Raw genomic sequence first — 15,665 nt, 5'->3', positions numbered from 1 at the left:
CAGGCTGGCAGAGCTGGGGCTGTTCAGCCTGGAGAAGAGAAAGCTGCATGAAGACCTCATAGAAGCAGTATCTGAAGGGCATACAAGGAAGCCAGAGAGCAACTGGTCATCAGGAACTGTAGTGGTAAGACAAGGAGTAATGGGTTCACATTGAAAGGGGAAATGTAGACTAGATATATGGAAGAAATTGTTTACATGAGGGTGGCAAGCCACTGGCACAACTTTACCCAGGGAAGTTGAGGAATGGCCCATCCCTGGAAGTGTTCACAGCCAGGCTAGATGGGGCCCTGAGCAACCAGCTCTAGTGAAAGGTGAACTCACCCACAGCAGAAGGGTGGAACTTGACAATAGTAAAGGTCCCTCCCAACCCACACCACTCTACGGCCCCTTACACTCTTCCATTTCTAGAAAGGTGATGATGATGATAAACCTGCATGTACAAGATTTATGACTATTAGACCAGATTTAAAAAAGACTCTTTACAATAGGAACATGCAATCAACACACAGGTCTGACCTGGATGGACATTCTAGAGGGCCATGCTACACAAGAATTCACACCCCATGTACCTTTCTAAAACACATTTCATCTTTCTTCATGAAAGACTTGCACCTGCAAGTTGCAGAGCATAAAGCATGTTGTTGCATTGAAGCAATTCAAGCTGTATTTCTGTATATACAAAGGCAGCATTGTTATTAATGCCATCTGCAAGACAGACATTTGCTTTGACCATATAGGTTCTGTATTTGTTGAAAATAAAGGAACAATAAAAATAGAGTGTTACTGGATCTCTCACAACAATATTCAAATGTAGAACTGCAGTGGTTTTAACATTGCATTTAGATGTGGCTTGCTATTTTTCAGCCGTGAATCACTGACTTAATTAAAATTAAAATTCTATAGCAGCATTTCATTATTTTAACTCCAGCTTCATTTTTATAAAATTAGTTTCAGAGATTGAAAGCAAAACCTAAAGCTAAGGTCAAACTTCATACAGATTCTACCCAATATTTCCAAATTCCAGGTCAAGAGTTGAATCAATAGATGTTTGAAGTTTTACTGCCAAGTAAATTTAATGGCCCATTGAGACTTGAAAGGATCACCACTAGAGAAGACTCTACACGTCCACACCCCGTAAATAATTCTCACAAATCACGGCAGTACAGAGGAAAGACAAAGAAATCAGTAGCAAGCAGTAGACATCAAACTTAAATTCATCGAATTACTTGGATGATTAAGCCTAAAACAGCAATTCTCAAATCTAATATAGCTTCAGCAACTTCAGACTCCCATATGAAGTGCACATTAAGTGACTACTGCCAGTCACATCCCTGTTGGGCGAACTTTGGGGTGCACATTCCAGGTCTGTGTAAATGGGTGGATGCACATTTCCAGCAATTACAAGGATAAGTGAAATTTGGGATCTTCAGTACCTTTTACTTCTGAAGTATAATCACATAGTTGAAACAAGCTTCTGTTCAGCTGAACCACTGTTAGTGTCTGAATGTTTCTTCCTCTCTCAGCAATGATCAAATACTATCAAATCAGCTCCTTGAGAACCCGCAACCATAATTTAGGATTTTTTCCACCTATTTCAAAAGGGTCAATCTAGATACATGTTGACAGCGCTGCTTCTTGCAAAAAGTGAGAAGATCAAAGATCTTTCCAATAGATAGCAAATAACGGGAGAATAGTGAGCACTGTCAGTGAGCATCAGTCAGTGAGCACTGGGGTACCATTTCCACCATTCCCCTCTTTCTACCCTGTGCTTTTGAACCATGGATTCCAGAGTGTCCTCACAACCCACCAGCGCCTTTACCCCAGCAGAGCTACTCACGCTCCATGTTTTTTCCCAAGCCCAAGGAAGCTCTTTTCAGAGGCCAACTTCCCTGGTACAGCCAGGTAGGAAGGGTCCCTCCCTGGGAGGTGAACACAGGGTGATCAAGGTCCTGGTAATGAAGGAAGCATTGAGCAGGTGGTCTTGGACTCACATCTGGCTTTATTTTAGAGGAAAGAAGCACCTTCTTGAAATACAAGTTACTTAACTAATCCTGTCAGAGCACTGAGGTGTTACTCAACACAGATGCTTTGCGGCAGCCCAGAACAGTGCACTTAGAATCCTGTTACAAATGCCTCAACCAAAACACTTAAAAAGACATATTTCACAGCACACTTGTGGCAAACTGAACACACTTTTTAAAACACAGATCCCACAAGGTCCTAAACAGAGTAATTTTGAGCTGTTAACTTGATTCCAACATTGTGTGTTGGAACGCTTCCTGGAGCAAAAAAAATTCCGAACAACTATTGTTGGTTCTATGTACAAATCACTAATAGGATGGGATTGCTGAGGAACATGTCTTGGGTTGTTTATTTTTCAACATCAGTCTCATAACATGGTTATGACAATGGGAAGATGCCAGCAGTTCATGTTCCCCAGGAGCAGACAACTCAATGTTATAACTCACTTTAAAAGTTTTTTGACCAATCACACAAAGCAAAAGTGTATTGACAGTAGTTCTATTTAATTACTATAGATACACAGTACACAATGTTTGCTTATTTTGAATACAATACTTGTTTGTAAGTTTTAAAATACAATGTATAGACTTTTATTATTAAACTTAGAATTTTTAATATCTTGTTAGATATACTTTTTTGTAGCTCGGGGAGTTATTCTAGCCAGTTGTTAATACACAGACCATTGTTCTATTTGTACTTACTTTCTACATCTTATATAATTTTTCTGCTGATAAATCGTACAGCTACTGTTAAGCTCTAATAGTAGTTCTGCTGTCTCTGAGGCCTGCCTTTTGCAGCTTTCCCAAAACCCTCTGATTTTAAGGATTCCCACAAACAACCTTTAGACACAATCATTTAGTCTTGAATCTGACTGATTTTAAAGTATCAGGTTTGTGAGTACCTCAATAACATACTTTATCCACACCTTTGAATTCTTCATTGTACTGGGAAGACTTCAGGCAGAATCCAACGTTTTGAAGCTAGTGAAACTAAACAGAGGTCTTCTGTCTCTTTATGTAAGGAAAAAAATTGCTTCACAACAAGCCTAAAACACATCAAAATTCAAGAATATTTATCCTGACTGACCATTTTCCTAATTATTGGACAAGAGGAGTAACTCCCCCTTCTCTTGGGAAAGGCCTAGAAGAGCTAACAGTGTCACTGCTGTGGCAATGCCATTGCTCCTGCCTGCATGCCACACTGGCTGTGTTTGCCAGCTTTTGTTTTTTAAGGAAAACCAAGGAGCATGCTGCTTAGGAAGGTGGAGAGAAGTTACAGGCAAAGGAAGCTGTATAGAAAAGAGGCTGTTTCAGATCTGAGTGTAAAGGTTATATTGTAATATAACAATATTACAATTTTTCCCAGAGGGAAGGTGGGCCAGATCCCAGAAGACAGGCAGGCTATACTGACACCCATGCTAAGCCAACCCTACAAATGCTCTCCCTATGGGGCATAACCCGATTCAGGGAGGAAATAAAAAATCAACTCTGTAACAGAGCCTCTGTCATCTTGTTCCCTTTGGAAAATGGGATGTATATTTTACTCTCTTCTCTGCCTTGTGTAGATTATTATTGGCACTTTCTCAGAAATGCTTCCTTAGTAACAAAATTTTAGTTTAAAAAATTGGAAGTGCCACCTCACTGAATCAGCTGCATGCCAGCTGTCAACTGTCACTCTTGGAAAATGAACAGGGGCAAATTATTTTTGTAATACATATACACTTCAAAGTCTACTATTTCCAACTTTCCAAACATATCCAAAAATAACTCTATGGCTCAGAAATAAAGAGTGTGTTATGAGACTAACGTTTCCCTTTGAGAGTCTGCTCCTACTGCTGTGTATTACCAGGTCATTTGTAAAAAACATTAACAAAAGAATACAAACAAAAAAAGTTGGGATGGGGCCAGAAATAAGTATAAGCCTGGAGGTTGTTCCAAAGACTATAGAAAAAGATATAGTGTAAGGGGACACATGCCTGAGGAGAGCTGAACTACAAACCAAAATATCCACTTTTCAGTTTTACAGAAGGTGTTTTTCATATTTAAAGTGAGACTTCAAATATGTCTTACTAAGGACATCTGAAGAACCAGTCTTCTTACACCTGTCTCCTTAAGGTCTTTTAAACACAGTAAATTAAAGTGATTCAAGATTAACTACTTCCCTTAAAAAAAGTCAAACAAAGCAGCTGTCAATAACAAAAGTGTGCAAGTATTTCCTGGTCATACCTGCAGATCACACAAGAACAAAGTTTTCTTCAGGTGTAACAAATAACAGTTTAAATATCTATAGCTATCTCTTAACCACTAGACATGGTATTTCACTCTCTTACTTTTAAAGGTTTTAATTTCAACTGATCCTATTTTCTTTCCTCTGACACAAAGCTGTTGAACTTGCAAAGGGTTTTGCAACCACACTAAAATAATTGTGAGAATTAAATGTCAATGAAGTTCTGTACATTCACAATCTGCCAGACTCTCTACATTTATTACAGTATAACCTTTACACTCAGATCTGAAACAGCCTCTTTTCTATACAGCTTCCTTTGCCTGTAACTTCTCTCCACCTTCCTAAACAGCATGCTCCTTGGTCTTCCTTAAAAAACAAAACCCATAAAAGCTAAAAATGGAGATATGACAACACCACTAGACACTTACTATACTTTTATATATTAGTCTATACTTGCAAGATTTTTCCCCTGCTGAGAGTCATAGAAGCAGTGGATGAACTTGCCCTTCATTTCTTCAAGTATGACTTCTATGGAAACATTTTCCTTTGCTGCTCTTATTCTGAAGAAATTTCTGCTGGATTGAATTACAAATGGAACATTAGCATAAAAACAAATTAAGAGTCTGAGCAAAACCAGTACTCAGAAGAGTTTTCTCTTACTGGAGAATTTTTAAATGAAGGTTTACTTCCCTACAAAATCAGCAACAGACATGTATGCTAAAAAATTTTAATCCTGTACAGTTCAGACATTTCAAAACAGTTCAAAACATGACTACAGGCATAGTTTGTAATTCTTTAACAACTCTCTAATTTTAAGCTGTCCAGCTGCTGTTGGGGAAGGAAAGACAGAAACTGAACAGCAAGGTGTGTTGGCAGGCATTCTGTGTGCAGCTCTCTGGGAATTATGCACAGAATGGAAGCACCTAGGCATAAACTCTGCCTGCTGCCACTGCCACCAAGGGCTCCAGGGAGAACACAGAACTCTGGAGCAATGTCCTCACAGAAAGAACAGGAATGACAATGCATATGTGAGAAAGGACCTCAACAATTTTTCCATATATAACCTGATAAAAGCATTTTATTTACAAAACAAGAGGTACCAAGTAAGAGTTTCTGTATCTGCTGTTTTTTCTTTTCCTTCACTGTTAGTGATCTCAACCCAATACCTACACAAATCAGTGAGCATGGCTGCCTTCCATTCCTTTAGCTCCTGTAGTACACTGCCAAACTTCTTCAGAAAATGCAATTTACGTGTTCAGACACTATTTACTGGGGAAACTTTCACACTGTATCTAACATATTTCTCAGGAAGCTCCAAAACCAGAGCATTCACCACTCCTCAGAAATTCAAGCACACTTGCTTGTGTTACTGAGGCAGCTTTCATCACATGTGCTTATTGAGAAGCTACACCTGAACTGCAGCACAACACCCAGCTCTAAGCTATTCACAGAAATGCCAATCTAAAAATAATCTGTTGCCATTTTTCAGAAGCACCTAAAGCACCCTTGTGATCACAATCTCAACAATTATATTGAATCAAATGATCTGTACCAATTTCACCCCTCAGTATTTTTAGAACATGCACGACATCCTTTTTAGAAATTATTTCATCTGCCAATGCTGTGCAAGAGCATTTGCTCAGTGCAAGCTGATTACATGCCAAGCATGGCAAAAACCAAAGAAAATAAAAATCCCAGCATTTCACAGTGCCTAAAACTGTGGTCAAGTTCATTGTTATTTTATCAGAGCTCCACAAAAAAATTCTGTGACTTACTAGAATTCACAATTATCACTTCTTTACTAACTAGTGGCATTGTTTAATGAATACTTCACTCAAGAACAGAAAAATAACAAAATGCTAAATGGCAGCCCACCCAAAGGTACACCACATTAAATCTTAAAGGGCAAAGTGTAAAATAGCACCTTTAAATGTTCACAAAGTAATTAAAAACTTTTTCAAACTGAACAAAAAGTCTGAATATGTAACTTGACCACTCTGTTTTCTACAGACGTAACTTTCACCTTTATTTTCTTAGAGAAAACCCAACATATTTTCAAACACAACAAAAAGAGTGAAGCTGTGAACATTTATGAACATTTGTACATAACATAGTGCATTACAGTATCAGTTGTAATGTACTGGGCGGGGGGGGGGGGGGAGGGGAGGAAGGTTCAGAACAAAACCCTGCCCCTACTCCCATTTAATTCTGACAAGAATGAAGCACGTAATTGAAAGGTAGCACAAATTCAAGGTACTGGTTTATTTCATTAAATCACCACAAGTTTTAATGTTATATTGATATCACTACATTCTATCAGAAAATGAGGCAGCACAATAATAATTTTAATCAGAATGTGTGTATTTGTGCAACTAACATTTTAAAGCTATAATACAAAGCTGCATTGATTATATCCACAGGTTTTAAAAAGACCAGAAAATGGCACAAAAAAAAATTAAGGTTTATACTTTTACTACTAATGCTTTTGATTCTGAAATTTTAATCACCAGTGACACACAAAACAGTAATGACATAAAATGGCATTTATTGTTTGTGATGATGTTCAAAATGATTCAAAATGCAGGAAAAAGAAGTAGTATTTAGTTATTTAGCTGTCAGATTATTCTCCCAAGTAATAACTTCCACTAGCAGCATTTACAGTCTGAGGCTCCAGTACCAAGTGTTGCCCATCAGGCAGCTGGTACCTCTTAGGCAGAAACATTTCATCAGATGATCAAGAGGTGCTGATACTTCATTATCCTGATCGTTTTTCTATGCTGCAGATTAAATACCACAATGATAGCAGGGGAAAGTAAATGCTAACTGGGAAGCCCAATAGCTGGAAAAAAATCAGGGAAAGGTCTTGAATTCTATGCTAAGCTTTATTCACCAAACTCAGTAACTACATAAACATCATTCAGAAAGTGTCTGTTCACAATGAACAAATTATTTGGTGGACTTCCATGTGGATTTTCTGTTTGTTTCCTAAATTTGATTTCCAAAATACCTTCTCAGTCTATGAATTACTCAGTTTCTCTAGTTGTCACAAACATTCCTTTATGTTCCCTAAATGGAGCACATGAGAAGGAAAGCAAGAAAAACTGATAAATTATGCAAGCTGTAACCACTTCTAGAATCTTTTGATATATGGGAATGAAAAACAAGGATGTCATCAGCATTGAAAAGAACAGCATCCCTTTACTAAAGAGAATTGCAAAATATCTTAATCAGATTCCTGCTCTTCTAATGAGGAAGTCAGAATGATATCCATCAAGAGACACATTTGATTTGTTCAGTGCAGAAGATTAAAATGGATTCGTTAGTGTAGGGATGAAAAGACATTAGTGAGCTGAGAGAGAAGTCACAACACCTTACTCAATTTAATGGCAGCAAGCATATTCTTATTATTATTCTGACAGGTGTACTTCAGATAGTTCCTGATGGAACATGTTGAAAAAGCATCTGCACAGCATTTATTTAACCAGTAGCACAAACACTTCAAAAACCTCATAGCAGAACACACTTCTCATACTTTGACCAATACTCACTAAGTTCTCATACATCTTGATTTTCAAGATAAATCTTTATAAAGTTCACTTATATTACCAGTAAACACACATAGGCATCTTTTCCACCAACTGTGTTGATAATAATATTTTATTATTTTCTATTTGAGATAGATTTACCCCACAATAAGTTTCAAGTCAACCTTTCCTGTAAGAAACACTGAGAGCCATAGAAACCCTTTCCCTTCTGATAGCATCATTTTCTTATTTCCATATTTATCTTACTCATACTATTCACCCTCCCTTCTCACAGTTACTGGGTAAAAATCCACACCTATTAATATAGCAAAATTTGAGCATATTCTATAAAAATTGCTACCAGGGTACAGCAATGAACAGTGTTTTACTCAGTGCCTTCTGTTTACTGGATATAAAAGGAAATTGAATTTAATCTTTTCATCTTTTAGAAGAAGAAAGCAAAGTAACTGAGGATTCAGAAAAGGAAGGAAGGAAAGGGAACAGAGACCAGTTTACACTGAACCCCAGATGCAGTGAACAGGGATTCTCACTGCCCCCACCATAAGGAATTACTGGTCACACTATTACAGGAACAGCTGGGAAAGCAATAGGCAGCAGTAGGGATGCAAGAATGAACTTGCTAAGTACCTGCATAGCCCAGGCAAAAACCTTTATCCAAAATGAAACTCCAACACTGGTTTATTAGAAACTGCTCTAATACATCTCTTCCAAAGGAAAACGAACTTTGTCCCAAAGTTATGAGCAAGAGAAAATAACACCCTGGCTACCTGGACTTCAGAGATGCAGCTGAAGCTATTCAATGTCCAAAAGAAAACTTTTCACAAGAGACTAATGAAAGATGAACCTTTGTATCCATAAAAACAGTACTACTCCTTTCAAAACCTAATGAAAAAAATCCTAGCAATTCTACTTTACAAACAGTAACCTGAGCTCCTGTTAACATACAGAAATGTGGATAAAAACACTAACTGAAGACTCATAATCAACTTAATACCCATCCTTCCACTCCACCACACACAGGCTGGTAGTGTTAGGGACACCTCCTACCACTTAACTATGAAGGCATCGCTAACTTGCAGACAAGAACCAAAATTCTTTTCCCATCCATTGCTTTGGATGATTAGTCATTCCCTAAACCAGCCTAAAGCAAACATTACATTTCTTCTCATTCTTTCACACTGGAATGCCAAGGAAAATCTGGTTGTGTGCTCATCCAAAGCAGATGCTGGTTCAGAGCCCAGCTGAAATCTCTAAAGCAGCACCAAGACAGAGAGCTGTACAAGTGATACCACCCAGCCCACCAGGACGGGACAAAACCACCAGTTGTGGGCCTTTATCCATCCCTGGAGAGCACAGCTGAAACTCCAAACGATCTGCTTTGCCTCCAACTGCTCCTAAGGGCACAAAAGGAATTATTATTAGGAGCAGGCTGTTGAGAACTCAAAGAGATTTGGAGAATTATGTTTCCCCATAACTCAGTGTTCTCTGCAATTGGACTATTAATGAATCTCAGAGGAACTTAATGGGAACGCTTGCAGTGTAGCATTTGTTAAAACTCCCTGTCACTAAAAAAAAGTGAAAATACTGAAAAACACTGGAAAAGTTGAAGACAAACTTCTGTTACAAAATATATATAGATATAACCAGATGGGCTTAAAACAAATAGTTCATCTGTTTTCTTTCTCAATTTGATTTCATTAATATTCTGTTCAGTTTCATTTACCTTAAAAATGTATAGAGACACAACAAAGAACTTGACAAAACTTGCTGAAAAAAACAAGTTCTCCCGCTAGCATTATCAATGTACAAAGTTTATAGACTGTTTAAGATACCCATATCTATAATCACATATATTCATCTTCCTTTCCCCATACTTCCCCCCCTACAGATAAAAGTGCATTCAAAAGCCTCCTCCAATGAGTCAGTTAAAAATACACATCTGAATCATAAGTATATTCTGAATACAACTCTAAAGCCAAGGGGGATACTATTAATACATATAGCTAAAGACACAGCCTTGGCTAGCTGCTTTTATTAATATCTTGTCTATGCTACTTAACTACAGCTACTGCCACAATGTTTCTCCTGCCACTATCCATTAGGTGTCTATTTGATTTTAAAATGAGATCTTTTAAGTGTATCAGCTACTCTGACTTCTGACCCTGGTTTTATATTTTTGAAGATTTTTGTTAAAAGCTAGTATTTAAGTATCTTAGCTACTACACTACATCTCTTTTTTAAAGTTTCTGGAGATTTCACTTTCCTGTAAAAAGACAAAATGTAGTCCTTTAAACCTTAGTATTTTAAGAAAGGAAACGAGGTAAAGTTACCTTTTTCCTACACATACCCTGTGTTTACATGCAGAACTGCTTGCACAAAAAATTGTTTCCAATATTCAGTGCTGTTATTTGCTTCCCAGATCTGCTCAACAATACCATTTAAGGATCAGCACCTCATTTTACTAAGCTCCACAAAAACGAAGCCCTTGCCTGACAAAGCTTCCTGGAACAACACATGACGGAACAGGTAAACGTAACACTGACATTTAACAAAATGCAACGGGAAGGGTTTGAGTAATTTATGAGAACTGCAAAACTGTCATAAAAAATTGGCAAAACGTGTACCTGCTCAGCAAACAAAGTTTCTGCTGATACTACTTTACCAGTAGCTGTTTCCAAACATTTCATGCCATCACCCGAACTCCTTCCTCTGCACAGTATCGCTCCAACTTGACACGTGTCATTCGCCTATCGCTGCAGGACAGAGGCTTCGCCTTCCTCTTTCACTCGGCCTCTTATCTCTAGCCTATGGCCAAAGCCAAGCCTTTCCCCTTCTCCCTACAGCAGGGGAGAGATGAGGGGCCCAGAATAAAGGAAACGAGCCGCTGCTCGACTCGTTCCCTCCGGCACATACCGCGGGCACTGCCGCCCGTTCTGCCCCGCTCCAGGAGCGCGGAGCCGCCGCGCACCCGGCCCCGGCCCATGGGCACAGACCCGCCTGGCAGCCGGGGCCGGGCCCCACTCTGCCCTCAGCCGCTGCCGCCGAGCAGGCCCGGCTCCCCGCATGCCTCCGCACGGACAGGTGCAGCCCTCGGGCCCTGCGCAGCCCGGCCTCAGCCCCAGCCCCGGCCGCCTCCTCCTCCTCCTCCCCCGGCCAGGCCCTTTACCCGCGCACCGCCATCACCCCGGGCCCGCACAAAGACGGACCCGCGCTCGCCGGGCCGCGCAGGGAGGGAGCAGAGCCGAGCCAGGCCGAGCCGGGCTGGGCCTCCTCCACTCCCTCCTCGGTCAGCGGCAGTGCCCGGCCCTGCCACCCGCGGCCTCCATCTCCGCCTCACCTCTTTGGGGACGAGCTGGTTCTCCTCGCTGGGCACCATGGCCGGTGGCGCGGCGCGGAGCCCGCAGCAGGCTGACCCGAGCGCCGTCGTCAGCAACAGCGGGAGGCGGGGGGACGCCCGCGGCTCATCCTCCCCCTTCTTCTCCTCCTCCTTCTCCTCCTCCTCCTCCTCCTCCTCCTCCTCTTCTTCTTCCTCTTCCACCTCCTCCTCTTCCTCCTCTTCCACCTCCTCCGCTCCCGCGGGCAGCGCCGCGGCCCCGCCCCGCCGCCAATCCATGGCAAAATGGCCGCCGGCGCGGTTCTCGCGAGAGCCGCCCCGCCCCGGGCGGGCCGCGCTCCGCCGCGCTCATGGCCCCCGGCCCGGCCCGGCCCTGCTCTATTCTGCTCTGCTCTGCTGCCGCCGTGTGCCCCGGCCGGGCCGCTCGGTGTGCCCCGGACCGAGGGGCGGCGTCAGGCCCGCACCGCGGAGCTTCCGTAGGCGGCCAGGCCCGAGCTGCCCCGCGCACGGGTTATCCATGGCGGCTGCCCCGTCACGTTGTCCTGCCCTGGGGAGCGGCATAGCGCGGCCGGGCCTGCGGCGGAGCAGCGAGTCAATAAATGGAATGGGCGCCGTCTGAGGACGTGTTTGGGGAAAAGGCTGCCCGTGCCGCGGTGGTGGTCGGTCTTGGGGTGGGCTGGATGATCTCAGAGGTGTTTTCTAAGCGAATTGAGACGGCGCAAATGGAGCATTTTGAGGCGAGCGGGGAGGGAGCGCTGCCGCAGGTACGGCTGCGGGCTGGTTAGCGCCCGGCCAGGAGCGCGCTCGGAGCGGGGCTCGGAGCCGGCAGCGTTCAGCGAGCGGGGCTCGGAGCTGGGGCAGCCCCGGGCATTGAATGAGCGGGGCTCGGAGCTGGGGCAGCCCCGGGTATTGAATGAGCGGGGCTCGGAGCTGGGGCAGCCCCGGGTACTGAATGAGCGGGGCTCGGAGCTGGGGCAGCCCCGGGTATTGAATGAGCGGGGCTCGGAGCTGGGGCAGCCCCGGGTATTGAATGAGCGGGGCTCGGAGCTGGGGCAGCCCCGGGTATTGAATGAGCGGGGCTCGGAGCTGGGGCAGCCCCGGGTACTGAATGAGCGGGGCTCGGAGCTGGGGCAGCCCCGGGTATTGAATGAGCGGGGCTCGGAGCTGGGGCAGCCCCGGGTATTGAATGAGCGGGGCTCGGAGCATCTCTCGGAGGTTGTTAACGCCCGGCCATGAGCGCGCTCGGAGCTCCAAGCCCCGCCACACGGGCTCCGTGCGCTCTCAGCGGTCCCCCATCGCCCTTCCCGGAGTCCCGGGCTCCAGGACACCGGAGGCTGTTCCAGTGTGATTCACTCGCTCCTTCGGTGTTGGTGCAAGGCCGGAGTGGACGCGTAAGCACAGCCTGGTCCCGCTGGCATGTGAGCCCTTAGCCTTGAAGTCATGCGATGAAGTTAATCCAAGGTTAATAGATCCTTTTCAAGGCTGTTTCTGTGGCATTGCTTAGTTGTTGATTTTTTGTTCACAACAAGCTGAACTATATGTTTTGGGTTTTTTTTGTGCCACGCTAAAAACCGAATCACTAGAATTACTAATATGCACACTTGGAAAATGCACACTTAGTTGATGTCTACTTCACTGCGAAATAGTTTGTAAGTGAAAAACATTCTACTTGGCTAATGAACGATGCTGTATGGTAGCTGTACATTTCTGCACAACTGTTTTTCCTATTGTTTTAGTGTCCTCTTGTGGAAAAATGCAGTACTGAGGGTAGTTTTTGGGTTTGGGGTAATTTTTGAAACCCGTTGTACTGTAGGCTACTGACGATTTGATGAAGTTGAATGATTTCATCTTCCTTTTCATGTTCAAATTATGTAACTTCTTAGGTTCCTCTCCGCTTTCTAAGCGATAAGTGGCAGCTTTTAGAATCAGGATATGTTGCTTGTGTTTCTATTTGTATAGTATATTAATGCTTTAAAGAAAAGGCTTAAAAATGGTAATTCCTGTAAATAATATCAGTGGTTTTGTTTTTATCTTTCAAGTATGCTGTGGAAATGCTATGTTTCTGGCTTTGTTGTGGTTTGTTTGTTTTTGGTTTTTCTTAAATTTTTGCTCCTTGAATTAAGCACAGAAATCCTTTCATTGGATTAAAGCAGTTTTTAAGTGTATTTCTAACTTGTTTTGCATTATATAACTTAATGGGTTCAAGTTGTTTATCTTACAAAGGTCAGAGGGTTCTTTGGCACAGAAGCTCTTGCCCTGTGGGTTTGAAATATGTTGCACCTGAAAGCGCCTCCTCTTAGACCTTTGAGCTCTATTATGATAAAATCAAGTACTGAGACAGGAGCCTGCAAGTCCCTTGCTGTTAATGTTACTTCATGTTAGCTTGGGGTTTTGTAGAGCTACCCCTCTACAAGAGGAAGAAAAATATCTAAAATAGTGAGGATTTCAACCAGAAAGGCAGTATGAAACTAATGAACTAGTATCATTCTGAAAACAGCTGTTTTACTCATGCTTATTGGCTGTGTTGTGCATTAAAAGCTTTGGGATTTAGTTGGGGTTTTATTTTAGAGGGACTTGTGTAAGCATCTAGGTATGAAAAAAGGTGTAACTGCAGAAGAAGTGAAAAATGATGTCAAGATCTGTAGCTACTTGAAGGAGCACAGCTGCCTGGTGATCTCCAGTTGTCCAGCAGTGTCCAAAGATCCAGGAGAGCAGTGAGCAGGTGCTTGAGTTGAAGAGCCAGAACAGAGCCAAGATTCCAGTACAAGAGATGCAACCATTGAAGCAAAATTGTGTGTGACTGACTGGTCTGCTGTAATTTCCCCTCTCCCCCCACTTTGGGGACACACCCCACAAAACCTCTCAGACTTGGAGGATTCTTCCTCTGGGTTGTAAGGAACCCAAATCAGGGACAAGAAGCTTTCAGAGATGTTACTTTGGAAAGTTCTTTTGTCTCTCTAAAATGTTATGTCCTTACAGGTTATTTTTTGCTGCTATTTGTGCATAACAAAGGAAAAAGCTGCACAACTCAATGACTTTATTTGAAATACATTGCTCTATTAGAATAAAGAGGTAGCTAACACAAAGATGTGCCTGCTAGATAAGAATCAGGAGTTGCTTTTTTTAAGAAATACTTTGTTAGAGCCTCCTGTTAGCCTTTAAAACTGTGCAAACATCCAGTGTAGCATGTGTGCATAAAACATCTTTAATGGAGTAATAATCTCTAGTTAATAATTAAATCTCCAGGAGCTTTTGTCATTTGTGGATGCTACAGTATTAAATCTCTTTATGTGAGACTTCTTAAAGAGGAATATTGAGTATTTGAAGGGAATCCTGGCCTTACATAAATGCTAATTTAATATAGCTCAGATTTAACTTGTTATTAGTGTGAAGGAGAAAAACTGATGTCTCAGACTACAACTGATGCTGGATTTGCAGGTAAATTTGTTGGGCTGTTGATTGTCAGACTTGCTGAAAGACACATTAATGAGAGTCACAAGTGCTGAAGTGTGTCACTTTTCAGTCAGTACAATTCTTGTCACATTAATGTATGCAGTGGATTAGTGGAAATATAGTTGTGCACTGTCAGTGTACTAAAGTAAATAGCAAACCTCTATTTTGAAGGATGCTGAACTTGTAAATTAGTCTGTAGGAATGGGATACCTGTTTAAAGATGGTGTTCTTATCATTCCTCTTTCTCTATAAGGAGTCACTGAATCTTGTCCCAAGATTTGACAAATAATTAATAAAGTTTTGAAGAAAGTTCTAAGAATGAAATGGAGTGCTGCCATCTGGCTCTTTCATATGTGCAGTTAGATGCTGTAAAGTGATGTCTTTCCCAAAGTAATGTTAGCCTACCTCTTTGAAATGGAAAGCCTATGGAAAGAGGATTGTGTAGTTTAATGCCGTGGATTTGGGATGTCTTCTCTGAAACACCTGGTTTTGATTTTTCTAATAGGCTGGGAGATCCATGTCCTGTTTCAGAAGTAGAGGCAACTTGCTTGGGTTTTTTTGTATTGTCCAACTGCTTGCTTTTTTCTGTATTGTCCTGTTAAAAACACCCAAAAAAAAAAAAAAACCTTCCCACCAACCAACTAAAAGAACCCAAAAAATCCCCAAACCCTCAAAAAACCCTAAACCTGAAGTTTGCAGTCCTTGGCAAGTTGCTGACATATTACCCAAATGTCCCAGGCACTGAGTGTTTGCCAGCAGTGGCAGTGCTGATGCAGTATTCACTCAGAGCTCCTCTGCACTGGCAGCACTCTCAGAAAATACACTCAAGGCCTCTTCCCTTTCAATCTTTGGCAATTCCACATCTGATAGGAGATGTGTGAAAGTTCAGGATACCACAGTCCAGTAGGTCATTGCGCTGCTGCTTGAGCCTCAAGGAACTTTTCCCCAGTTGAACAGCAAAATCTGGAGTATTTATCTGAAAATCTGCTTGCACCATCCAGTCCTTTCAATAAGGAAAGTTTAAAAAAAAAAAAAAAAATCAGTAAATTCAGCTGTTATATGGATGGAGGGGAGAGCTAATAGGG

General features: G+C 42.1%; 1 protein-coding gene and 1 long non-coding RNA gene across 4 annotated transcripts in view; one reads left to right on the top strand and one right to left on the bottom strand.

Annotated features, from left to right (window-relative positions):
• Window positions 1-11,430, bottom strand: part of USP47 (ubiquitin specific peptidase 47) — a 51,991-nt gene extending 40,561 nt beyond the window's left edge. For all 3 annotated transcript variants that reach the window (XM_021544859.3, XM_021544860.3, XM_021544861.3), the window contains exon 1: window positions 11,131-11,430. In XM_021544859.3, coding sequence (XP_021400534.2) covers window positions 11,131-11,406 — 276 coding nt within the window. In that variant the 5' untranslated portion in view covers window positions 11,407-11,430. The remainder of the gene's footprint in view (window positions 1-11,130) is intronic.
• A 399-nt stretch (window positions 11,431-11,829) lies between these two features.
• Window positions 11,830-15,665, top strand: part of LOC116183764 (uncharacterized) — a 63,459-nt gene continuing 59,623 nt past the window's right edge. Inside the window, exon 1 of the long non-coding RNA XR_004148458.2 lies at window positions 11,830-11,891. This is a non-coding gene — a long non-coding RNA (uncharacterized LOC116183764). The remainder of the gene's footprint in view (window positions 11,892-15,665) is intronic.

This window comes from Lonchura striata, chromosome 6 (assembly GCF_046129695.1).
Source record: "Lonchura striata isolate bLonStr1 chromosome 6, bLonStr1.mat, whole genome shotgun sequence".
Lineage (NCBI taxonomy): Eukaryota > Metazoa > Chordata > Aves > Passeriformes > Estrildidae > Lonchura > Lonchura striata.
Note: the sequence above shows the minus strand (reverse complement) of the source record. Positions and strands in the feature narration are given on the sequence as shown.